The 26,476-nt window shown below is 49.2% G+C and overlaps 1 protein-coding gene across 1 annotated transcript; it reads left to right on the top strand.

The window, feature by feature from the left end:
* Positions 1-421: 421 nt before the first annotated feature.
* Positions 422-26,476, top strand: MTHFD2 (methylenetetrahydrofolate dehydrogenase (NADP+ dependent) 2, methenyltetrahydrofolate cyclohydrolase). The gene is made up of 7 exons (XM_021007748.2): positions 422-636; positions 14,783-14,967; positions 16,846-16,968; positions 19,698-19,958; positions 20,428-20,520; positions 21,615-21,740; positions 25,153-26,476. The coding sequence occupies exons 1-7, from the start codon at positions 542-544 to the stop codon at positions 25,311-25,313; spliced, it is 1,044 nt and encodes a 347-aa protein (XP_020863407.1). The 5' UTR covers positions 422-541; the 3' UTR covers positions 25,314-26,476.

Below are 26,476 nucleotides of genomic sequence, written 5' to 3'. Positions count from 1 at the left end.
CTAAGAGGCCTCATCCCTCTGTGACTCAAGGTCCGCATCTGTAAAAAGGCTGGCACGGACGGCCACCGGCCCAGAGGTTCCTGGCAGTCCCCGGTCCGCGAGCCTCGGCGGTCCGCGAGCCTAGGTGCTCCAGCTCTGCACGCCGCCCTCCCTCCACCTAGCCTCCTACTGACAGCTGTCAGGCTTACGCAACCTCAGCCCTCTCTTGCCTTCTCCCCTCTGGCCAATGAACGGGCGCCGGCCATGTAAGGAGCGCCAGGCCACGCCCCCGCCCGGGCGTCCCCCAATGGCGGGGCCCGCCCGGCCCTGACGCACAGCTTTTTCATTGAGGCGGCGGCCCCGCCGGGGCCGTGACGTCACGCACCGGGGCCAATGCGCGGGCCGGGAGCCGGGCGCCCCGCCCCTCCGCGCGGCCGGCGGCTTTAAAGGGCGGCCGGCGACTCCGCGCGCCCCTTCTCGGGCCGGGCGAGGTGGCCGTGAGTGCCGCGCTCCGGGCGCCTGCTCCTCGGTCGGTGGCTGTGTCGGCGTCGCCGGTGGCGGCATGGCGGCCCCAGCAGTCCTCGCGGCCCCGCGGGCGGCGCGACTCCTGTGGCCGGCGCTGAGCGCCTGGCGCTCGCTGCACGTCACGGCGGCCAGGTGAGCGGGGAGGCGGTGATGGAGGGTGGTCCGTGTTCGGGCTGGAGAGGGAGGAGAGGGGGAGGAGGGGAGGAGGGGGGGGCCCGGGGGCAGTGACCCACTAGCCTGAGGGACCGGGGATGAGTTGCTGGAGGGAGCCTGGCCGGCGGGGCCCGCACCTCCGGGCCGGGGTGATGGTCCATGACGGGCTCCTTGGGGGGCGGGGCCGAGGCTGGTCAGTGGCCGGAGCCCAGACACCGGTGAGGGGGAGGGCAGCTGCACCTGCTCGGAGCCCCTCCCCCCATCCCGCGCCGGCCTCGCCGGTAGGGGGGGGGCGGCTCCGTCGTCCACGCCCATCCCAGGATGCCCCCTCTCCCCCGGTGGCGCTGGCCGGCCTGGGGGCGAGCCCTGGGATGGTGGTGGGGGGGGCATCCCTGAGGCCTCAGATGGCCAGGGCGGTAGGGGGGAGGGCAGTCGCGCAGGCTCGGGCTTTGGGGGCTGGCGTGGTCTTGGCGGGAGATCCGGGGCTTGGGCGGGGCGGAGACTTCCCCGGTGGCGCCAATTCTGACCCTTTTGGGTGCTCGGGTGGGGGGAGGAAGAGGAGGCGAGGTAGCATGGATGGAGGTGGGAGGAAGCGCAGCCCAGAAGCCGGGCACTGGGAGAGGGAGGGACCTCGGGCCGAGGGTTTAGTTTAGTCACCCCCACCCTCGTCATCTCTACAGCGGAGGAAACTGAGGTTAAATAAAGGCGGGGACAGGGACTTCTCTGAGGTCGCTGGGGAGCTCGGACCAGGGGCGGCCGCAGAGCCGGGACCCTAGAACTTGGGTCCCCCACCCCTAATTTATCTAATTGTCCTCCTCGCCGGTCCTGAGCTGGCGTGAGAGCAGGCAGGAACTTCGCTTTCTTTGTATCCCAGCGGTTAGCGAGCCTGTGCCGGGCAGCTTTGGTTACTTTGTGTTTGATAAAGGTGGGTGGACTTACGGACTGGATCTTAGATTTAGAGCCGACGTGGGCCCCGGAGACCAGTGGCAGAGACGCTTCTGGCCTCCAAGGGGCTCGCTCTCTAATGGGGAGACGACGTGTACAAGCAAGTAGATAGGAAGCGAGCTAGAGACAGGGCAGATCGGAAAGAATTACAGAGAAGGCTCCCGATTTCCAGTAGAAGGGGATGGCATTTTAGCCGGGACTTAAAGGAAGGTAGGCCAATGTTTAGTCCTACTCTCCTTCTACAAAGGGAAGAAAAGGGAAGTGGTGGGACTTGGCTGAAGTCACAGCGAGGGAGTAGAAAGATCAGAATTATGGGTAACGAGGACAATTAACTTATGGTGCTTTAAAAAGCACTTGACATTCTATTTCCTTTGCGCTTGAGTGCTGTGGAAGGAGTGGTTGGTGCGTGGCCCAGGGTTTGGTGTCAGGACCTGGGTTCAGATTTTAGTTGTTGACCTGGAGATGCAGTGGATAAGAGTGTACCGGGAGTCAGGAAGACCTGAGTTTAAATTTGGTCTCAGCCATTTACTAGCCGTGTGACCCTGGGCAAGTCCCTTTAACCCATATTTGCACTCAGTTTCCTCATCTGTAAAAATGAGCTGGAGAAGGCCTGGACACAAACCGCTCCAGGTATTTTTGCCAAGAAAACCCCAAAATGGGGGTCACCAAGAAGTCGGGTGGGACTGAAACAACTAAACAACCAAGTAAGTAACTGAGGTGACCTTGGTGGTTCACTTTTTCAGTCTTAATCTAAATCAGCAGGTATTATCACTGCGCCTACCTGGTTGTGACCAGCTTGGATAATCCCCCTGGGCCTAGTTCAGTTATCTGTAAAAGAGGGAAAGCTCTTGGGAGCTGAGGGAGGAGCATTCCCCCTCTGGTTCTCAAAATGGGTGATTTGGGGAAAAGTCCTGGTGCTTATATCCAGGCATTGTTTATCCCGCTTTTACAGATGAGGAGGGAAGGGCCCAGATAAATCTCAGTGTTGCCGTCTCTGGGGCACCAGACCCCAGATGTCCTGACTTCAAAGTTCAGCATTTTTGTGTCTATCACTGACTGTTAAGTACGTCCTGTGATTCCATTCTCTGTACCTGGCTGTGGTAGGGATGGACAAAAACCACTACCTGCCCAGCTCCTGGGAGCTGATGCTGATATCCTGGGGAAAACCACTAGCTAAGTAATAAGTTTGTATATGCCAAGTAATAAAAAAGGGGAGGTCTGGCTTTGGGTGAAGGAGTGATGTTATAGGCAGTCAGTCAATGATTGCTTAATGCTATGTATAGCTTGGGCCCCCCAGGATCCCTTGGGGTTTGAACTTGTGGGAGTGCTACTGCTGTTCCTGCTCCCCGTAGCTCTGGGTGGAGAATTCTTTTAAGGGATGACGTGAGGTGTAGACAAGAATAATGGAGAATAATGGACCTTGGAAGGGAAGGTGGGAAGGAAGATGGAGTGCACTGGGGGGGAGGGATCTTGATCACCTCTAAATAACCAGTTTGTGTTAAGTCAGAAAAACAAGTCTCTTCATTTGATAAAGCTTCTTGGGGAAAAGGAAGAGAGGAAGAAGGCCTATAGGCTGGCCCCCCATGCTTTCCCCCTTTGCCAGTTTTTTCTTGGCCTTGCTAGCTCACCTAGTGGCTACAGAGGCTACTTGCAGGCTGATGAAATCCCAGCATTCATTTGCAAGCTGCTGCTGGAATGAATGTCTGAAGTCCTGCACAGCCTCCCCTTTTTTGCCACTAGATGGGGAAGAGAAGTGTTAACTGTGGAGAGGAGATTCAGGGCCATGGGAAGAGCTGAACATATATACATACACACACACACACCACACACACACACACACACACACACACACACACATATATATTTAGTAATTTTAGAGAAAAATTTGATCATGATAGTAACTACAGCTGGCATTTAAACAGTTCAGTTTTATAAAATGATTTCTTTACTTAGAGGATTTTGCTTGATCCTCACACCCTTGTGAGGTCCTTAAGTACAGCAGCAGCTGTCCACCAATCTTGTAATTTCAGAGATCAGTATTAGAGAATTGCAGAGAGAGAGAGAACCCAGGGGGAAGGGGTGGGGGAGAGAGAGAGAGAGAGAGAGAGAGAGAGAGAGAGAGAGAGAGAGAGAGAGAGAGAGTGAGAGTATGTGTGTGTGTGTGTGTGTGTGTGGAGGGGGAGGTTATTAAGTAAATGATTTCTGTGTTTGGTCATTTAATCTAGTTATCAGAAGGATTTGAATTCTGGTCTTCCAGGTCTAGCCTGGATTATAATGTCCACTTTACAGGTAAGGAAACTACACTGAAGTGAAAGACTTCTTGCCCACACAGCTGAGAATTATCCAGTAGTATTTGCTCCACTGTCCCTCAAGATCTGTCTTGCTCAGTTTCCAATGAACACATTTAGACCCTCTCAGAGTTTGGCCATACAATGGCAAGAGCATTGTATGTTTCATAAAGAAGGGAATGTTTCCTGGGTTTTCCATTTCCGTTCCTCGGATGAGTCGCAGTCATTAATAAAAATATAGAAAAACCAAATTCCTGAAAAAATTCTTTCCTGAGAACTGGATCTTGGCCAAGGTTTTCACACTCACACAGCTCTGTTACCTGGGCAAATTAGGAGAGCGTTATTGCTATTGAAATCAGAGGACTTTAGTTTGAATTTGTCCTGTTAAGATGGGGCAGTCATTTAACCTGGGTCTTTTTTCTGGCATATAGAAAATAAGATTGTATAATATGCCCTAGTAACTGACCATAAGGTTGCTGAGATTCATTTATAAAGTACTTTAAAGTGCCCTAGAAATGTTGAATTGTCAGTAAATTTTGGGTGGGTGGAGAAAGGAGGGGAGTACTTACATACACTACCAGTTTATCTTGCTCGTTGTGAGGAAAAAACGCTTTGCAAACCATAAGGTTTTAGCAAAGTATATGAACTATTTGTTTTTGTTCCATCTTCCCTCCCCTTATGTTTATGATACAGAAGTGTTGTTCTATTGAGATCCCACCCTTGGTTTAGCCATCAATCCCAGCACCACGATGGACATCATCTACCTGGTGTCCAGTTCTTTGCTAACCAGATGTGCTGCTGTGAATGTCTTTTTTTTTTTTTTTTGGCTAGGCAATGGGGTTAAGTGACTTGCCCAGGGTCACACAGCTAGTAAGTGTTATGTGTCTGAGGCCGGATTTGAACTCAGGTCCTCCTGAATCCACTGCACCACCTAGCTGCTCCTGCTATGAATGTCTTGACAATTTATTAGGAGGACTTTTCTGTTGATCTTTGACCTCTTTAGAGTATCCCTGCCCATCACCCCTCACTCCTATAAAACCCCTGTTTTCTCTCCTTTTTAATTTACTGAGAGTGCCGTGTCCAAGGTCAGTGGTGCTATTTCATGCCTAGCCTTGATGGGGTTGCTTTTTTTCTTCCCCTTGCCTCTCTTGGAAGATTTTGTCTCCTAGCTTCCCTTTCTCTCTCAAATCCTTGGCGGGCTTCTTCACTGTTTCATTCTGATCTGCCTGTGCCCTTGTCTTTTGGGCGTTCTTTACTTTTACTCTTCCTTGATGATCTCTGACCCTGATATTCTGAGTTTCAATGACACCTCCTCTTTGTATTTTATTTTCAGTGCATCTCCAGCTTCTTCCTTGAGCTCCGCATGTGTGTTTCCAGTTGCCTCACGCACAAGAAGTGGGGAGCTGAGGTTGGCATAGGTCAGTCACTAATTGTATAAGATAGAAAACTGAGGGCCCGCCTAGAGAGAGGAAGCTTCCATTTCCATGTAGACAGGGTCCCCTAGATGTTAGCTAGAAGCACAATTTTTCTCCTTTGACTAAATTCATCTTTCCTCTCCAGTTTTACTTCTCTTAAATGTCAGTGTCCTTGATAATAACAATAATAATACCTTATAAAAGATTTGCAAAGCACTTATAAAAACTCTTTGATCCTCACAAGCAATCTTGGGAGAGAAGGGAGGTATGCTACTAATATTATCCCCCTTTTATAGATGAGGAAACTGAGGCAGACAGGCAAAGTTTCTTGCCTACTCAAAGTACTGAGTGTTTTGGAGGCTTTGAAAGCTCTTCCTTGACTCCAGCTGGAGTCCCAAGCTCTCACTTTGCCACCCACTGAGCTGCTGCCCCTACCATTCCTCTGAAAAGAGAAATATCACATAGATTTGTTTGCTATGTGAAAAGTACACACTTATGCCTTTAAGCATGGCAATACTGAACTAAAAAAAGGTGCCAGTCGCTGCTCTTTCAGTTGGGCTGGCTTTGAAGGCTCTTCTGACAGTCTGTTGAATTAGAAAAGGCTTGCAAGGCCTGGGTGCTGAGAAAATCTGTGCAAATTTTGTCCTGAACTCAGACTGCCTGCAGGGAGCTTCCTGCATTCCTGAGTATGGAAAGAGACGTTAGGACCTTTTACAAATTTTTTTTAAAAATTAAACTTAATTTTTTTAATCTCAGTGAAAATGCCCTTTCCTCCCTGTCTCCTGTATAATGTTCTTATACTTTGCGTCAGGTCATGCAAGTCTTCCTAGGTTTCTCAGAAACCACCTCCCGTCGCCTGCGTCATTTCCTACAGTGCAGTAGTAATTCCTTAACCTGGTGATCAGTTGGTCCCCATTTGGTAGGAACCCCTCAGGTTCTAATTCTTCGCCAGTTCAACATTTGTATTCTGTGTCTGGGGGCTTTAAACCGCAGTTATCAAAGTGGCCATATTTCATCCTTGTGAACTTGACTTTTAACTGGATTTTTTGCTTCATGAGAAATGCCTGACAGCATTGTAGCCTACAAACAAACAAACTGCTAAATAAACCTTGAACCTGCTGGACCAGGCCAAATTTAGGCTTAGCCCACAATGCCGGTGGGGGAGAGAGCCCGTACTAGGAGAGTTCAGTTGCAAGTCGCATAGAATAATGTACCCAGGGGCCTCAGGAGGTAGGTGGAGTGCAAAGCAGATCAGTCGTTGGTACTGATAAAATCTTACCTGTTCTTGGAAGAAGCACCTGCACCAGCAGTGCCAGGTCCAGTCTCCACATGAATTCTTCCCATGGATGATTGACTGCTGTGTTGGAGCTGGGTTGGAGGAGGGGGTAGGTTGCTCAGCCATTCCTATGGCTTTTTGGATACCGGGTCTGAGGGGGAGGTGATGGCAGAGAGATTTTGTGTGTGTGTGTGTGTGTGTGTGTGTGTATGTACACTAACCTGGAACATGCAGCCTCCTGTCTTGAGCCTTCAGGGATCTGCTTTCAGGTAGTTAGGCCGGCCTGTCCTGGAGATGGCAGTTGGTCGTTAGTTTTGGGGGCTGGGTGGCTTGCTTTTTCACAGGATGCTTCTGCGGATGGGGAGTGAGCATGCCGTGAGGGCCTTTAGCCTCCCTTGCTCACTGGTGTCAGGGGGTCAGCAGCTGGCATTGGTGGTGACTGGGCCCCCCTGTTTCCACAGGGGAGTTACTAACACGCTCTCCATGATGGCTGCAGGGGATAGCTGGGGAGTCTGGGGAAGCGGGCTTTCTCTTCCTGTGCTGGGATCTGAGCAGAGGTTTGTCAAGGGTGGTGGCTCTGGTTTGCTTGCTGCCTTTAGCCCTCAGGATGCCTGGCCGCTGGGTCCTGCTGCTGCTACCATCTCTCCTTCCACATCCTCTGAGTTGCCAAGTTGTGTGACTTTTACCTCCCCAGACAGCTGCCACCTCGTGACCATGGCCACTGTCTGCAGTACTTGAGTACTGTGTTTGGTTCTGGGGCCATATTTAAGGAACAGAACAACCTGACCAGTGTCTGGGGGCAGATATGGAAGGGACCTGGGCATGTTTACCTTGGAGAACATGAAGGCTTAGAGGGAACTGCCTTCCTGTATCCCAATGGCTGTCTATTAGACTAGAGTATTAATATGCTCTGTTCAGTTTGGCAGAGGATAGAACTTGGGCCAGCAGGTGGGACTTGTTGGAAGTCTGGGACCCAACTAAGTCATGGGTGCGTGTCAGATGTCTAGCATTCTTTTCTCCGTACCAGGTTACTGGGCATTAAATCCCTCTGGATGCTGAACTTGACTCAGCACCATACTTAGATGAATGAAGTCCTGTGCTATTTAATATAGTGCTCTGGGCAGACTGAGGCAGAAAGCTGCTCTCCCTGCCCCTCAAGGTGGCTTACATTCTGGGAGTTACACTTGCAAAATAAAATTGGACTGAGGGGTTTCAAAGTGGGAGGAGAGAGAGCACCAACCCCGGGGGAGTCAGGAGAGGCTTCCTGGAGGAGGCAGTATCTTGGAAGGGAACCTCTAGACTGTGAGAGGAGGCAGCAAAAATGCCAAGTTGGGAGCAGCAAACAGGCACATGGCTGGCATGAAGTGTTGGAGAATGACTTAATGTGAAAGCAGTCTGGAGAGAGGAGGCGCTGCTGCTTTACAGCCAGTATAAAGGGGACAAGATGGAATGGCATGGTGGAGGCAGGACGGGGGAATACTATATTACTGATAATACCGTCGGTTCTTTAGATGTGATCTAATTGAGTGCAGTATAATCAGAAAGTCCTGACAGGGTCAAGAATCCAGCCTCACAACCAGCTGTGTGACCCTGGACAAGTCACTGAACCTGTTTGCCTCAGTTTCCCCAGCTGTAAAAATGATCATAATAGCACCTACCTCACAGGGTTGTGGGAGGATTCAGTGCTCAAACCTTAAAGTTCCATATAATGCTAGCTACTAAAATGTTGTTGGTATGAGATCTTAGAGCTGGAATCCTTCCAAAGACCCACTTTGAGTACCGCCCTGATTTCCCTGCCCCATTGGTTTGAGCCAGGGTCAGTGGTAGTCCTGCTCATGCAGCTCATTCCAGGCTGGCCTAAGTTAGCTGCCATGTTTGTGAGGATGCCCTAACAAGCTCTAGCATCTTTGCTTCTCTTACATGGTGTGTTCCATGAAGCAGGTTGGGGGCGGAATTCTGTGGTTCCTGGCATGTTGTGGACACTCAATGGGGTCTTGCTATCTAGGTGACTTTCCACAGTGGCCTGCTTTCCTGTTGGCATAGGAGGGGAAGCTTAGCAGTCACAGATCTGTATCTCTTCGGGGAAGAGGGTTTCATTGCTGCTAGCTTACTACCCGCGGCGTTCACTCTCTGTCCTGCCAGGGAACATTCTAGCCCTCTTCCTTATCTGCTCCACCAGCTGGCTGCTTTTGATCATAGGGAAATGGCCTGTAGCTGGTTCTCCTCTAGTTGTTCCTGGAGTTCTGGGAAAGCTTTTCCAGTGGAGCACGGCCGTAGTGAAGTGGCCCAGTTGGCGGTGGTAGTGGTGGTGGCAGCGGTGGTGGGCAGGGGGGCTTTTGGAGACAATGATGTTATGGCACAGCCCCGGGGGGTGGGGTGGGTTAGTGCTGGTGGCTGCTTTAAAATGATCTTAATTGAATGGCTCCTGACTTTTCAGCTCTTGACTGTTGAGTCATGACTTGAATGGAAAGTTTTCCAAACAAAATTTTATGAAGCATTAGAAGATCTTAAAGGCCATGGATATTCTGACTTCTTACTTAAGGCCTTATTACCTCTTCCTTGTCAGACAAATGGGCAAGGTGAAGTTAGGTAGTCATTAATAGCTTACCAATAAATACATTGTTATCTCAGCATCTTTCAGAGCTGTGGGTCAAGAATACAATATTATGAGGCTCTTCCCTAAAGGTTCAGTGATTTAATAATTGGTTCACTGTGATCTTTGGTCCTCATACTGGTCTGATCTTCCTGGTTGTGGTCACTTCTTTTTAGCAAATAGAATTCATTAAGGAAGTTGGAGAAAACAGCTAAGAACCTCCTTGAGAGAGCCAGTAATACCAATATGGTCAAATTAGAAATATTTCTTCAAATTACCCACTTAATGAATTAAGTTTGCAGAGGGCTTTAAAACTTGATCTCATTTGAGTCCCACAACAAACCTGTGAGTGAGATGTACTCTTATTTTGTAGATGGCTTAAGAAAAAATGGGCAGCTATCAGATGGTGCAGAGTGCTGGGCGAGGAGTCTGGAAGACTCATCAATCTAGCCTCAGACACTTAATATAGCTGTGTGACCCTAGGCAAGTCATTGTAAAATGAGCCGTGGAGAAGGAAATGGCAAATCACTTCAGTATCTTTGCCAAGAAAACCCCAAATGAGGTCACAACTGAAACAGCAAACAACTAAGAGGGAAAGGGGAAGGGCCGTTCATTAAGGCATGTAACAAAGATAAAATTCATTAGGTACCTACTATTGCCAGAATTGTGCTGAGAGCTTTACAAATATTTCATTTGACCTTCAGAACAACCCTGGTAAGTAGATAAACTTAAAATGGTACATGATTTCAATGACGTCAGGGGAGATAATAAGCAAATTAATGGACCATGGAAGAAACTGTACTTGTCCAATCTGTGGTATAGGGAGGACTTCATGACCAACAAGAGATAGAGGTCCATAGGAAATAAAATAGGTAATTTTGATTACATAGAAAGTTTTTGTACAAACAAAACCAATGCAGCTAAGGTGAGAAGAAAATCAGGAAACTAGGAGAAAAATCTTTGCAGCAAATTTCTCAGCTAAAAGTCTCATTTTTAAGATATATAGTGAATTGACTCTAATTTGCAAGAATGAGAGTCATTATGTCCCAACTGATCATGAAGAGGCAGCTTTCAGAGGAAGAAATCTAAGTTATCTGTGGCCATATGAAAAAATATTTATAGACATCACTAATAAATGGAGAAATGCAAATTAAAACAACTCTTAAGGTTCCCCCTCATACCTATCAGATTGGCTAAAATGCCAAAAAAGAGAATGACAAATGCTGGAGGGGCTGTGGGAAAATGGGCAGCTTCTGGGAAAGCAGTTTGGAAATAGGTCTGTATCCCAAAGAGATCCAAGAAAAGGGAGTGGGACCTATTTGTACAAAAAATAGTGATAGTTGCCCTTTTTGTGGTGGCAAAGAATTGCAAAGTGAAGGAATGCCCATCAGTTGGAGAATGGCTCAATAAGTTGTAGCATATGATTGTGATGGAACACTATTGTGCTGTAAGAAATGACAAGGGAGGGATGATTTCAGAAAAACCTGGGAAGACTTACAGGAACTGATGCAAAGTGAAGTGAGCAGAACCAGGAGAACATTGTATACAGTAGCAACGTTGTAATGATAATCAGCTGTGAAAGACTTAGGGATTCTGATCATACAATTTATCACAGTTTAAATGACTTTTTTGGTTAGGCAATTGGGGTTAAGTAACTTGCCCAGGGTCACACAGCTAGTAAGTGTCAAGTGTTTGGTCTGAGACTGGATTTGAACTCAGCTCCTCCTGACTCCAGGGCCCGTGCTCTCTCCACTGCGCCACCTAGCTGCCCCTACTCCTTTTACTTCTTGAAGGTTGAGGTTGTTCTAAGGGATGGTTCCTTGGGGGGGAGGAGGAGGAGGACGAGGAGGAGGAGAAGGGGTAGATTAGAAAATGTAGGTCAGGCAAAAACAAAAGGCTCTTGATAGAAAATGCTATCCATTTCCAGATAAAGAACTTTATGGACGGATGGACACAGCACATTGAAGCATTTTCTTCTTTTTTGGATATGGTTAATGGAGGAATTTGTTTTTCATGATTCTACACATTTATAATGGTTTTCCCCTACATGTTTTTGGAGGGTAGGGTGGGGAACGGGAATGATGGAGAAAATTAGAACCTGAAATAAAATAAAATTGAATTTAAAAAATAAAGAGCTTACCAGAGACTCAGACAAATCAGGTGAATGCTCTTGGCCTCATAGCTAAGAGTGTTGTGTTACCTCTGACAAAATGTGAGAGACAGCTGAAGGAATAATTCTTACTGATCAAAACCAAATGAATGAAGGCAGCTAGGTGGCGCGGTGAATAGAGCACTGGCCCTGGATTCAGGAGGACCTGAGTTCAAATTCTACCTCAGACACATGATACTCACTAGCTGTGTGATCGACCCCTGGGCAAGTCACTTAACCCAGATTGCCTCACCAAAAAAAAAAAAAGAATGAGCTTTGGATATGAAACCCTTTTATATTGAACTAGAAAAATCAGCAACAAAAACCACCAGTGAAGATGAGCAATTGATGTCTTCGATAACCAGAAACTCCAAATTGATCCTATCAGTGAAGTTATAAACTTTTTGGTGTATACCCTTGGAGAAGTGGCCATTCCTACCAAACATGCTTACAATATTAATTCTATTTATCACACCTGTGAGTTAGGATTCTCAGTCCTCTTTTCAGTCAAATGTAGAGCAAGAAGCAAACTGGAGGCTGCATTTGATAGGTGGGTATCTCTCTTAAAAATTTGTCTGAGACAAAAACTGTTGTTTGACAAGAACCAGAAAAGAGAGGCTCACCAACTTATTGGACAGTTCTGACAAGTGATTCCACACCTTTAGGATACTATATGTTGAACACCAAATAAAGTTTTCTTTTCTAACTGCTTTATTTCTTCTGTACATATATATGCGTGATAAACTCTAGAATTTCTATTTCCTTTTATATTGAATGGTGTCCTGAGGAGATTTCCACTGAAGCCCGGCCCCATATAAGCTCCATGCCTCCTGCAACTAAGCCAGGTTTAAATCTTTTAGAACCTACTGCTCCTGACTGCCTAATTCCATTCCCTAGTCCACGTGTGATGACAGATGCTGCTTGCCAAAGAAAGTGCCTTTTACTAGAAATGGAAGCTGAGCATCCTGAGATGGAGGGTCTGAAGTTGAAGTATAAATAAACCAAGTCGCTCCAAAAGGCAGCTGTGACCCGGCTCCCTTTCTAGTACCTATCCCTAGGCTGCTTTTCTCATTCCTGGAATAGGTTGCTGCTGTGGGTCATGACCCCTTTATTAATATAGATCAGGAATGTTCATGCAGCATAGCCAGGATGTTAAGGGATGACATTGCAGGGACTGGTGGGCCACTGGTAATGTACCGATGATGAATGACTTCGTAGACCTTGAGGGAGCCCTGCTGGTGGCATTTTTGGTGGGTGGCCCTGACGGTGAACTGAGGCTGCAGCTCTTGCTCTCCGCCCTCCCCCACCTCGCAGTGATGAGCTGATGGGGCTGGCCCACCAATTCCATCCATCTTGAGCAGAATCCTGCCCCATCGTCAAGCCCTTTTCCATCTAGTCTGTGCCATTTGGGACCATTTTGGTCGACCCCTCGAGTTCCATGTTGGGATGAGGTGTCAGGCCTTGGTGGAGGGGCGGTCGCAAGCTGGAGAGAAGAATGACTGGATTCTGTCTGGCAGCGTAAGTTCAGGGTTAGCTGGTAGGAGGCAGAAGCTGCTCAAAACAGTCATTGGAGTCCTAATTATGGGTTGTAAATGCTTACACATCCATTTCAGTTAATATTTAGCTTTGGAGAGCTAAATCTGGCAAATGGCAGTACAGGATATTGAAGACCTGGGTGGGTCTTGGAGAATTATAGACAAGGAATGATTGGAACAACTCTCTGATCTCCCTCCATAGGAGTACTCTGTTCCATGGTACAGATCACAGTCCATGCACAACTTATCCTGCCAGACTTTGGGCCTTGTTGATCCACACGTCTTTTACTTTATGGGGCCAGGGTGGTAGTGGGAGAAAGCATTGTAAGTTGTGGTGCTGGCCCCAGAAAGCCTCACAGGTTATAAGTTAGAAATATAAACAAATAGCTGTGTGTAGGGGTGCAAGTCAAGATCAGTACTGCAAAGGGAAGTGTAATCTTTGGACAAATTATATCTGATTTATTTGTTTTTCTTTTTTGGTTTGGGTTTTGTTGTTTTTTTTTTTTTGGCTAGGCAATGGGGTTAAGTGACTTGACCAGGATCACACAGCTAGTAAGTGTCAAGTGTCTGAGGCCATATTTGAACTCAGGTCCTCCTGACTCCAGGGCCAGGACTTTATCTACTGCGCCACCTAGCTGCCCCGGGAAGTGTAATCGGTGCCAAATTTGGTGCCACATTCAAATAGAAGTAGGCCATTTGCCCTCCGTAGGACGCCTGTGTGCAGGGCTGCATGTTGACTTAGAAAACTATCATTCTCACTTGTATTGTATTTTTATCGATTTTGTGAACTATTTCTCAGTTCCATTCGAGGCTGTTACAGTCTTGTGGGCCCTCCCAGTCTTTGCCACCTCTGCTGTAAGGGATGGATGAGATCACGGGATTCAGCATTTCTAGAGACACATGTGGCAGACTGGTCCGGACTGCCTTCCAGACAAAGGAACCTGTTTTCTGTTCCCTTCCGCCCTAGAAGCCTGCCCTTCACTGTCCTCACGCCATCCCTACCACCGCCGTCTTCTTCATCAGCATCACGGCCAGCATTTCTGTAGTGCTTCCAAGTTTGCGGAGGTGTTACAATTAGCATCTCATTTGCTCCTCTCAACAACCCTGGAAGGAAAGTATTATCCCCATTTTATAGATGAGGAAACTGAGGCAGACAGGGCTTCAGTTATTTTGCTAGGGTCTCACAAGCTCGTTAGTGTCTGAGGCTGGATTTGAATTCAGGTCTTTGTGACTCATTTCTTAGCTAGGACCCTTCAAGTCTGAATTCAGGGCCCCCTCTTCTGTTAGCCTCCTTGTTAACATCTTCTCGGTCCTCCAAATACCTTATAATTATTTATCTGTGTAAATCTTCCAGGTCAAAAAGGAAGCTCCGTGAGAGTGGGGACTGTTTGTGACTTTGTATTTCTGGGGTCTAGCTCAGTGCCATGTACATCTTTGGTGCTTAATAGATGCCTGGGTTTTTTTTGTGAGGCATTTGGAGTTAAGTGACTTGCCCAAAGTCACATAGCTAGGAAGTGTGATGATTGAACTCGGGTCCTGCTGACTCCAGGGCCAGTGCTGTATCCACTGCACCACCTAGCTCTCCTGGGAGCAGTGAGTATTGGATACTTGGAAGACGGGCGCTCTCATACTTCCCGGCTTCTAAGTGACCTCGTACATGTTTCCTTGCTTCTTGGCCTCGGGTCCTTTCCTGTAGAATTTGCAGTTTGGGCTCTCCATCCTTCCTTTGATCTTAATAAAATGAATTTGGGTGCTTATTGCATTGACTTGATACTCTTGACAAAGAGATGAGATCTGCAAAGTAGAATTCCCAGATATTTGACTTTTTGTCTTTGAACGGATGATTTCAGCAAACATGAAATGGCCAGAGTGGAGAGAAAAGGGGCGCTGTCCCCACAAGCTGAGATGTTCTTTCCATCTGCAGAAATGAAGCCGTTGTGATTTCTGGAAAGAAGCTGGCCCAGCAGATCAGGCAGGAGGCCCGGCAGGAAGTGGAGCAGTGGGTCGCCTTGGGTAACAAGAGGCCCCACCTGAGCGTCGTCCTGGTGGGAGAAAACCCTGCCAGCCACTCCTATGTCTTGAACAAGACCAAGGCTGCGGCAGATGTGGGTAGGTTCTGTCTCTGACAATCTCCTCTCAAGACTGACATGTGATGCTTTGTTAGCCACACTTCTGACAGGGGGAGGCCTCCTCTGGGCCTTCCTGCTCTGCTGTCCACAGTTCTTGGCTTTGCCAGGACCTCCTCTAAATTGGAAGGTTGGGGATGATTACACACTGGGGGTATGCATTAGGTGACGTCTATAAGAATCTATAATGAACAAGTATTTATTAAGTACCTACTATGTACCAGGCCAAGTGCTGGGTTTGCTAAGATTAAAGTGAAGCAGTGTCTGCCTTTGGGGAGCTTAGCTCCCCAGGGGAGACAACATGGATCCATAGTGGTAGGCTTGCAAAGCAACATAGGAGGTGACCATGGTGGGGAAAGCATGAGGTAGAGGGGAAGGGATCCAGGAAAGGCCTGCAGGAGGGAGGGCTTGAGGGTGAGTCTTGAAGGCAATAAGTGTGTGTAGGGGGTGCGGGGACAGGATGGGACTGGGTCATCTAGGGGGTAGAGGAATGGAGATGGAGTGGACAAGGGAGGGCAGAAGGCCCGAGGCTTGGCCACAGACACTGTGCTGTGAGGTTGGAAAGGGAGGAGGGCACCACCTGGTGAAGAGCTTTAAAGGCCAAGAGAGGAAGGAATGTCTCTTTGATTCCTGAAGGAGGTAAGAGGGAGCCCCTGGAGTGTGAGCAGGAGGAGGCTGGGGAGTGCCGGAGTGAAAGAAAATCCCTTTGGCAGCTGAGTGGAGGGAGACGACCGATGAGGAGGTTACCACAGTTGTCCTGCTGTGACATAATGAGTTCCTGTGGTAGCTCTGGGTGTGGGTGTGTGAAGGTGTCATGTGGGACGGTGTCATGGCAGTAGAAATAAGACTTGGCCACTGTTTGTATATGAAAAGGGCGAGTGAGTGAGCAGAGGAAGTGAACGGGTGAGAGGATGGCTGACAGGATTTAGGAGGGCAGGGGTTCACTCAGACCAGGGATTTGGTGTCATTGGGATGGAATTATTGGAAAGTACCTGGTTCCTTGAATGGAGATCTGATGCCTCCCATTTCCTGATCACGTTGTGAGAGTGCCTTCCACAGAAGAGGTAGGTATTACAGCTAATTAGGAAACAGACATGAAGGGATTGTGCTGAGGCTGTCATTGCACAGCTGGTAAACAAATGCCAGATTTGGGGTGCAACCGGGTGTCTGCAAATCTAGCACCATTCTCCCTTCCCTCTCAGAGGCGGCGAAGAGATACTGGACAGGTTTCACATCTTCTGAAATGCAGTCCCCTATGTGTTTGAATTATGCATGTGTGTGTGTGTGATGTTTACGTAGAGACACGGGTGACCTTGGCCGTGTCATGAGACGTGGTGGTGGTGGGGTTAGCTCAGTGTTTGGTATTTGTGGCGAAAGATTATCAGACAGATTAAGGAGCCAGAAGGAGCCTTGGAGGAGGAGTATGTAGAGGGAGCCTTTTGTCCTGACTTTTCTGCTGACCAGTCCTTGGATCAGGCCGTTGAATCTCTGGGCCTCAGTTTCCTTGCCTGTAACATGGGAGAGTTTTCCATTAGATCTCTGAGTACTGACCTCCCCTGAAGCTGCGGGTGATGAGATTTCTTGCCGTGTTCATTCAAGGGTCTGTCTTCTGTCACTGGGGCTCCCTGCCCACTCTGGACGCTAGTTGGACATTGCATGTGGGAGGATGTCTAAGGATCAGCAGTTACATGGCAGTGATTGCGTGGCCTTCCGGGCCGTGGCCTTCCTGACCATGGAGGGCTTGTTGTTACGGGCAGTTCTTTGAGTTCTTCATGCAGGCACATCCCAAGCGCTGTCTGGGAGGAGAGCAGCAAGGCCGTTGGGCTTCACATTCATTTGTTTGTTCGTTTGAATCAAACAGGAATCAGCAGCGAAACAATTTTGAAGCCTGCCTCCATTTCAGAGGAAGAGCTGCTGGATTTGATCAGCAAGCTCAACGATGATGACAGTGTGGACGGCCTCCTGGTCCAGCTCCCTCTTCCTGGTGAGTGTGGACCTTGGTGCCTTGTAGAGGCTTTGTAGGCAGCCCGGGGTGCCACAGAGCACGGGGCCCCCAGGCCTGGAGTCAGGAGGACCCGCCTTCAGGTCTGGCCTCAGGCCCTGGCCAAGTCACTTTGTCTCTCTTTGCTTCAGTTTTGTCATCTGCAAAATGGGGATAATGATAGCACCTGCTTCCTAGGGTTATTGTGAGTATCAAATCAGATACTATTTGTAAGTGCCTAGCACACCACACCTGGCACAAGGTGCTTATTTCTTCCCTTCCTTCCCAGAGAAAGACTTAGTTTTCGATTTGCTTTGAGGCACAGTGGGCAGATGTACAAGACTTCACCTGTGTGAGTTCCTGAGACGGCGCGGAGGAAACTTCCCTGCCCCCGCTGCTCCTGGGCCAGCCTCACCAGCAGCCCTGTCCTTCAGATACTGGCCGGCCTACGAGGGCTGGCCTTGAATGAGGGAGCAAAAAGAGACAACACCCTGGATCCCAATAATAATGATTGGCTATCAATAAAATAGAGAAAGAATCCCTGCTCTGTAGTCAGATCTTGAGGGAGTCCCTAGCCAGCCCTTCATTGCGTCCCTGGCCATGTGCGTCATTGGTGGACGGTTAGAATGTAGCATTCGGCTTCAAGCGGACTCCTGGATATCGGTCAGTGCTATTGTGCCCCTAGCCCGGGTGTCTGAGCTCTGTGCCGTGGTCTGCTGGTGTGGATCAGCATCCCCACATCAGGGAGGCCCAAAGCCAGGAGCTTCTTTCCTTGAGGCTGAGGGAGCGCTGGGGCTTTAAGAAGCTCTGCTCGAGATCACACTCGATCTTGCAGCGTTATTGCAGAGGGAGCAAACTGCTCATATGGACGCTTTCTAACTTTCAGGGTTGTACAGAGGTTGTTTCTTTGATGTTATGCTTTTAAGATGTTTGGTCTTTTTTCCCTCTGGCTAAAAGGTGATTTTGTACTGCCCCTGAGTGTGTGTTGTGGTGTTTGACCACACATCCTCATTCATGCTCAGGCTGTGGCTGTGTGCTCCACTCACCCCAGCCTTTTGGGTGGAGGAATATGGAGCCCCCAAATGGCAGAGCTCCACTCCTCCTACCTGGGGCTGCTGTCCCATTTCAGCCTTCGCAGAATGTCTAAACCTGTTGTCTTACTTAATCCTCACAGTCCTGTGAGAGAAGTCCTCTAGGGGCATTTGTCTGGTTTGTAGCTGAGGCTTAGTGAGGGTAAGTGAAGGTATTCAAGGTCAAAGCTGGGAATTCAATCCATTGGCTAAGCACTGATGGCGTTAAACTCGGTATGTTTGTGGAATAACACCAACTAGCATTTATCTGGTACTTTAAGGTTTGCCAAGTGCTTTACGAATGTTATCTCATTTTATCCTGACAATAACCCTTCGAGGTAAAAGTGCTGTTATTATTATTATCGTTATTGTTATCATCATCCTCCCCATCTTAGAAAAGAGAAAGCTGAAGCTAAGTAGTTAAGTGACTTGTTTAGAGTCACACGGCTAGTAAACTATCTGAGGCTGGATTTGAACTCAGGTCTTCCTGACTCTGGGCCTAGTGCTCTGTGTACTGTGGCACCCCCTAGCGTCCCAGCTGTCTCCCCTGGGGAGAGAACAGTGAGGGGCAGGTGAGAAATTCCAGGGAGGGGAGCTGGGAATCTTGTTTGTAGGAAGGTTGAAGAAGTGACTGGGTGGGCTAGGAGACCAGAAGCAGAGGTGGGGCTCTGTGGGGATTGGCCCAGGTTCTAGCTCAAGAAAGAGGTCAAAGGGAACTTGGTTTTTCTCTGTGGGTTAGCCTAGCCCAGATTATCACTCATTTACAAACATTATTAATGTGATAAGCATTTGCAGAGAATGCTTCTGACCCACAGAATGAATTCCTCTTGCTGATCAGGAAAACCCTCTTTGCAGCATTATTTTTAACTCATGTTGTGTAGTCATCGTGAAACAAAGACATTTTTCCACGGTGGTAAAATAAACGCACATGCTCGTGAGCGTGGTTTTTGACTTGCTCATGGAGGTGAGCAGTAGTGATGGCACCATCCCTGGGGGAAGATCGTCTTCTCCAAAAGCCAAGGCGACTCCCGCCTTTTGATTTAGTCACCAAGTAGTTGTGATAAGTGTCCCTCTAGATGTAGTCACTCATTGTGACTTATCGGGAGGTCACCAATCCCTGTTTGGCTTAGGTCCTTCCTTTGAAGTTACAAGGTTTCAGTCCTGACCGGCCTCCCTCTGGCTGGCCTGGTGGTTCAGGCTCAGAACAGGAAGGAGATTAACATTTAACAGAAGACCACCAACAACGTGGAAGGGGTGTTTGATGGGAGGCAGCCTTGATTCTGGTGACCGCAGCCTCTGGCACCGGAGGGCCTGGTCAGGAAGGCGGTCAGACACAGGGCTCTTGACAAACAGGCTGCACTCCTCGTGTGCGTGGCTTTTGGGACTTTGGTGACCGAGACACTGTATCGTCAGTTTGAGCCGTCGTGTCCCGGACGGTGTCGTTGCTGTTTTATGAAACGACTCACCTAGCTTACGTGGAGGGGATGTTAGTAGACATAGCAAAGCTGTCCTTGCTCACGTGAAGTTGATGTACTTCTGCCATGCCAAGGACACAGGATAATGTTAATCGTCAGTTTTTATAATCCAGAGGAGGCCTTTGTTCTGTAGCCTTCTTTGAAAATGGGTCTGCGTGAGTGCCTTACCCTCCCTTTTCCTTCCCAGAGCACATCGATGAGAGAAAGGTGTGCAATGCTGTGGCTCCAGATAAAGACGTGGATGGATTTCACGTGATCAATGTGGGGCGCATGTGCCTGGACCAGTACTCCATGCTCCCTGCGACGCCCTGGGGGGTGTGGGAGATCATCAAGCGGACAGGCATTCCCACTCTGGGCAAGAATGTGGTTGTGGCCGGCAGGTCCAAGAACGTTGGCATGCCCATAGCAATGTTGCTGCATACAGATGGCAGGCATGAACGTCCTGGAGGTGGGCACTTTGTTTTTATCTGTAAGATGCCCCATCGGGCCTGTGATCTGTTAGGGGAGGCGTTCCTGATGTGTTCACTGCTTGGTAGGGTTACTGCATTTGTGTTCCTTGGGATTACAGTGTCCCTTGTTCCATTAATGACCTGACTGGTGCTCCTGAGGCAATGTACCTAGTATGGTGGGAAGGGGGCGGTGGCCTGGATTTGAGGCTTCCTCTGAAGTTCCTTGGGCAAAGACCCTCTCTGAGCCTTAAAGGCACACGCCATGAAGTGGTCTGAGAATGTCAGTTCTGATATCTCAACCTTCCAGTTTCTGTGGAAACAGCCCAGAAATTAGTTTACCTGCAGCTCAGTACCATCATTTGCTTTTTAAAGGGGGGGAGGATGCCTGGTGGATGTGACCATTCCAGATGAGAGACAGCTCCCAAATGGTCACCAGAGAGCCAGCTCAATGTTTGGGTTCTTCCTCAGGGGACGCCACGGTGACGATATCTCACCGTTACACGCCCAAGGAGCAGCTGAAGAAGCACACGATTCTTGCGGATATTGTGGTATCTGCCGCCGGTGAGTTGTGGGATGCAGACAGCATCTGGGTTTTCGGGACAGTCGGGATTCTGGCTCTGCTCGTACGGTCCGTGGGGCTCTCATGTGTAAAGGGAGCGGGTTGGACAAGGAGCCTGTGCTGTCCCTTCCGGACTTAGATTCTGTGAGAAAGAAGCCCCTTCTGTGCCTGCTGTGGATCGGGTGACGTCAGGCCCAGAAACAGGTTTGAAAAGAGCCATCGCTGTCTGTGCAGAGCCTTTCCTCAAGCAGAAGCTCTCTTCACGAAAGTCGGTTAGGCCAAATGTGAGGGATTTCAGGGGCTGGATGGTTCGTACTGCCAGGTCAAGTATTGATCTAGTGAGGGAGATGCTGTGACCTTGTGAGTAATATGACGCATGCTGCAGGGGCAGTCTTGTGGTGGGGGGCACACTTGGGGTGGGATTATCATCCCCTGGTATGCCGGGAACCCTGTTCAGCATCTCTCTGGTCCTATCTAGTAGAGTCGGAAATCTTTTGGTTTCTTTAAAATACTGAAGTGTGCACTGGCTAGAGTATTAACTCTGACTTGTTGCAATTAGACCAGCACCTAGGCAGTACCATCGTCCTGGAGTTTGGGGAGTGAAGAGAGAAATGAGGGAGTTAGGAAGGTGGACTGTGTAGGCTGGGAGATGCTGAGGAGCTGGAAAGTTGCTTCAGCCTGGGCAGGGCAGGACAGGAGAGGGGAAGACGTGGCAGGATGTGGCAGAGAGGGCTAGAAGGGGAGGGAGCTGGACAGGGGAGGCCTGAGCTAGAGGCCGAGTCTTCTGAAGGCTTTGGCTCTCGCCTGTCTCCATGGGGAAGAGAGGAAGATGCTGAGGTCCTGAGGGGCTCAGATCCTCTGAAAAGGTTGTCTTTATGCTCCCTAGAATGAGGCAGAGTCAAGCTCTTGGGGTGAAAGGTCCCTGAATCAGAGGCCAGAGGTGGTCCAGGTGGTATTGGGTTCAGTAAAACGTCTTGGCAATGTTGTTTCTTTCACTCTGCTTGACACCTCCCCACTTTGTCCAGGAATCTTAAGTACAGAACCTGATGCTATGGACAGGTCTGGAGAGATGTCATTTTGCCTTCTTCTGTTCTAGGCATCCCTAATCTAATCACAGCAGACATGATCAAGGAAGGTGCTGCTGTCATCGATGTGGGGATAAATCGAATCCACGATCCCATCACTGCCAAGCCCAAATTAGTGGGAGATGTGGATTTTGAAGGTAAGTGACAGAGCGGTGCCTGTACCTTCAGAGACAGAGAGTTTTTTACGTGATGGGAGCTGTGGTTTCCCCAATGCTTAGGCCACTTCCCTTAGGTGCCTCTGCTTTCTCTCCTTTCACTCTTCTTAACCCCTTTAATCTGCCCTTCAGCCTTAACTTATTGTTCCACTTCAGTTACCGATGATCTCCTAGTTGCCAGACCCAGAGGCCTTTTCTCAATCCTCATTCTCCTTGACCTCTCTGTAGCCTTTGACACTGTCGGTCACTCTCCTCCTTGTGCCTGTCTTCTAAGCTTTCAGGACACCTCTCTCTCCTGGTTCTCCCCTACCCTCTCTGACCACTCCTCTTCAGTCTCCTTTGCAGGGTCTTCCTCCAGATTATGCCCTCAGTAACCACAGGTGTCCCTCGGGGCTCTGGCCTGGGTCCTGGTTTCTTCTCCCTCAGTGCTACTTCCCTTGGTGACCTCCTCAGCTCCCATGGATTTAATGACCATCTCTGTGCTGCAGATTCTCAAATCTCCCTGTCTGCCCTAACTTCTCCGCTGACCTCCCATCTTTCATGTCCGTCTGCGTTTCAGACGTCTTGAACTGGATGTCCAGTAGACATCTTGAATTCAATATGTCCAAAACTGAACTCATGACCTTTTACCCAAATCCTCCCCTCCTCCTACCTTTCCCTACTACTGTGGAGGGAAACGCCATCCTCTCATCCCTCAGGCTCCCAACCTATAAGTCATCCTGGACTCCTCACGGTCTCTCACGCCCCATGTCCGACAGGGTGCCCCAGGCCTGTCGATTTCATCTCCCAAGCATCTCTCAAATATGCCCCTTCTCTCCTCTGACCCTGTCCCACCCTGGTGCAGATCCCCATCAACTCCCATCGGGACAAGTACAATATCTGCTGGGACTCTGCCTGCCTCCAGCCTCTTCCCATTCCAGTCCATCCTCGCCATTCCACCACCAAAGTGATTTTCTTAAAGCCCAGGGCCGATTGTGTCCCTCCCCTACTCAGTCAACTCCAGTGGCTCCCTATTGCCTCCAGGAACACATACAAAATGCTCTGCTTGGCCTTCAGAGCCCATCCTGACGCAGCCCCTCCCCCTTTGTCAGGCTTCCTACACCTTCCTTGAGTCCAGTGAGCCCGGCCTTTGTGTTCAGCCACAAACAGAGCACATGTCTCTAGACTCTGGCATTCTCTCTGGGGGTGCTCCATCCCAGATCACTCTTCCTCCTCTCCTCCCTGGTTCTCTTGAAGCCCCCACTAAAACACAGTTGGAACGTCTTCTACTGTGAGATGTTCCAACCCCTTATGTCTGGTGACTTCTCTCTTAACCATTTCCTATTTCTCCTTTCCATGGCGTGTTTGTACACACTTGTTTACATCTTGTCTCCTCCATTACACCGGCAGCTGCTGGAGGGCCAGCAGTCGTTTGCATTTTGCTTAGCACAGTGCCTGGCACACAGTAGGCCATAACAAATGCTGCTTGACTGATGGGTACGGCTCGTCCCCACCTTCTCATTCTGCCCGTGTCCTTGTGTGACTCCTCGGCTCCTGTCTGGCCTCCCCAAGGCCTTGCTCTCTTGACCCAGGATTTCTTCTCTTGGGTTTCCAGAGGGATCCTTGCATGCACTTGGCCATCGGCCATGCAGATGCTACAGGCTGTTTTTCAGGGGTGATTGGTGACCATCTAGGAAAGGAGCCCAGGCTCTCAGAGCTGGTCAGACTGAGTCATGGCCTGCTTCCCAGGCTCACTTAATGGGTAGCACAGGAGCATTCTATAGCTGGTCTGCTCAGATTTTGCAGCACACATGCTCATTCTCCTGGAAAAGATGAAGAGACACAGGCTGGAGGATTGTATTGTTAAATGCCTTTAGAGTGGATGGAGTGGTTGCACCCACGGGTGCCCTGGCAGCTTGGTAGGCATCTCTGCTGTGTAACAGAATCTATGCCTTATTTGAGGGCAGCTCTGCTGTGTAACAGAATCTGTGTCTTATCTGAGGGCAGAGATGGCAGGCATACTTATGGGCAGAGGACACAAAGCTGGGAGGGACCATTAAGGATGTATAAAGGATCGGGGTGGGTTTGAGCTCTGGGCGGAATTGAACAGACAGAATTTAATAGGGTTTAGAAAGTGACCTTCACATGTACACGACGGGGGACAACAGAGAGGGCAAGATGAGAGCTGCCCCCAGAATGAGGAAGGCCTCCCTGGCAGTGGCTGGGTGGCCCCAAGCCAGTCCCTTCACCTCTCGGGGCCCTAGGTGACTCTGAAGACCAGAAGCCCCAGAGAAGGTGTGGGCAGCTCTGCCTGGTGGGACACGGGAGGCCCCTCAATGGGCTGCAGAAGTGGGTCCAATCCAAAAAGGAAAGACTCAGATTCTTCTTGGTGAGATTGGATGCAGACATTCTTTGCACTCAAGAGTTCAGCCTTTGATTCTGTCTTCATGGATTTCTTATTTATGGAAAAGCCGCTCAGTTTCCTGAGCTCAGAATCGTTTTTTATCATCTCCTCTGGGAGACCCCCTGGCTTGGTTAAGCAGTGTCCTGCTCACCTTGATTGTGGAAGGGACTTCATTCCATCTTCTTCCAGTTAGTGCACAGTGGGAGCTTCTATATTCAAGCCTTAGGTCCATTCTGAGTGTATTGAGCAGCACATTGGTCTCAGGCTCACTGCTGCCCCCTGCTGTTCCTGGCAAGTTGCACAAAGGGTGTTCTTGGGCAGCTCTGGTTTTCAGGGGCTCTTGTTTCTGGCTTTTCTAGTCTGTCGCACTGATGGATTTTTCTTTTTTCAACCGGTGCCATCCAGATCTTCCTCATGCCCAGATCCTACCTCCCTTACGCACCCTTCTCTGATGGTCCCAGGCCCCTGCTCCCCACTAGGCTAGGAGGACCCTCCTCTTCCTCAGATTACTTGGCACAGGTCTTGCCATGGGCATGTTTTATTCTCCCAAGAAAATGTAAGGCATTTTTATCTTTTGTGTCTCCATGTGCAGCAGAGGGCTTTGTGCACACATAGAGTGCTTAATCCACATTTGTGGGAATTGAGTCTTCAGGCTCCTGAACAGTGGGGATGAGACTTATTTTATGTTTGAAATTGAAAATGAGAAGCAGCTGGTGGCTTAACGAACAGAGCGCTGGGCCTGGACTCAGGAAAACCTGAGTTCAAATCCAGCCTCAGACACTTGCTAGCTGGGTGACCCTGAGCAAGTCACTTAACCTGTTTGCCTTAGTTTTCTCAAGTGTGAAATGGGAATGATAATAATACTTAACTCCCAGGATAGTTGTGAGAATCAAAGAGATGCTATTTCCTAAAAAAAAAACCATGAAAATGAGCGTGTCGGGTCGATGGTGGGGTCTACTGGGCTTTCTTGACCCGATCCTGAAGTAGCCTGGCTTTCTTTGTGCCCTGCAGAAGTCAAGAAGAAAGCCAGCTACATCACTCAGGTCTCTGGGGGCGTGGGTCCCATGACGGTTGCCATGCTGATGAAGAACACCATCATTGCTGCAAAGAAGCTGTTGAAGCCTGAGGAGCGGGAAGTGAAGGCCAAACAGTTTGCGGCAGCCACCTCTTAATGGAGATCTCTTTATTTAAAAAAAAAACCACAAAAAACATTCCAAGTAATTTAAAAAAAAAAGAAGCAAAACAGGCCGATAGAAATGCAATATTTTAATTTATTCTACTGAGATAATGTTCTGATATTTGTTCGCAGTCAGGCTATTTATTGAAAGCGTTAGTGTAGGCAGCTGTGTGTGCTCACAGAGACCCGTGTCACCCCTTCTGAGATGGCTGCAGGGTGGTGCTGGCTCCTGCAGCCTTGCCCAGGGAAAATGGAGCTTGTCGCATTGGGCGCTCCTAGCAACTGAGGCCATTGACAGTTAAAACCCATAAGGCACAGGACCCCGAATCACATGGAGCCAGAAGAGACTTGACGGGCCGTTGAGTCGGAGTGACTGCATTATTGTGGTGACTTGATAAAGTCAGGTTGCCTTACAATATTATCCTCCTGAACTCATCCGTGGTCCCCTAAAGGAAGTCTAGAGGTTAGTCTCAGTTGGCTAGACTCAGTAGTTCAGATGGAAGGAAAAGGGAACCCACCATGTAATCTGGAACACGGGCAGGGGAACATCTTAGCTAGGCCCTCCGCACCCCAAGAAATAGTAGTCTGCTGGTTCCCATAAATGCCACCCACAGCTGTGCCAGTCTGGAGCAAAGGTGGGCGCTCTTTCAGGCCAAAGCCCTTGGTGGGGCGGAATGAGGCTCAGAAGTGTCGTCACTCAGGAGCTGGCCAACAGGAAATGGCTGTTTTTGAAACAGGCCCTGCCTGTCCTCTTCTTGTGGGGTGTGGGGGAGTTAGTGGCCTGGAACTGATTACAAAGAACTTCGTGTTTGACTTCAAGGTTGTGATTCAAATTATACACATTGGCTGTAACAGAAAGAACGCAGACCTGAAAGGAGCTCTGACTTGGGGACATTTTGTGCTCTGGGGGATGCCAGGAGTTTATTTTGGGCACATCCCCCTCAGACTTGTGGGAAGGGGCTGGGGGTGGGGCCTTGGCTGGCGCAGGCCTTCAAGATCCCCAGCACTCTCCTGATAACCAAAGAATTTGCAGTGGCTGCTGCTTCCTTTCCACTCAGCTCCCTGTTGCCTTTCTGGAAAGTCTTTGAAAGCTTGCAGTGCTTACCAAATTACCCAACCAGATTTTTGATTAAAGCAGTTTTCTAAAAAAATGAAAAA

The sequence above is a fragment of the Phascolarctos cinereus genome, unplaced genomic scaffold, assembly GCF_003287225.1.
Source record: "Phascolarctos cinereus isolate Bilbo 61053 unplaced genomic scaffold, phaCin_HiC Scaffold_2;HRSCAF=192, whole genome shotgun sequence".
Taxonomy (NCBI): Eukaryota; Metazoa; Chordata; class Mammalia; order Diprotodontia; family Phascolarctidae; genus Phascolarctos; species Phascolarctos cinereus.
Note: the sequence above shows the minus strand (reverse complement) of the source record. Positions and strands in the feature narration are given on the sequence as shown.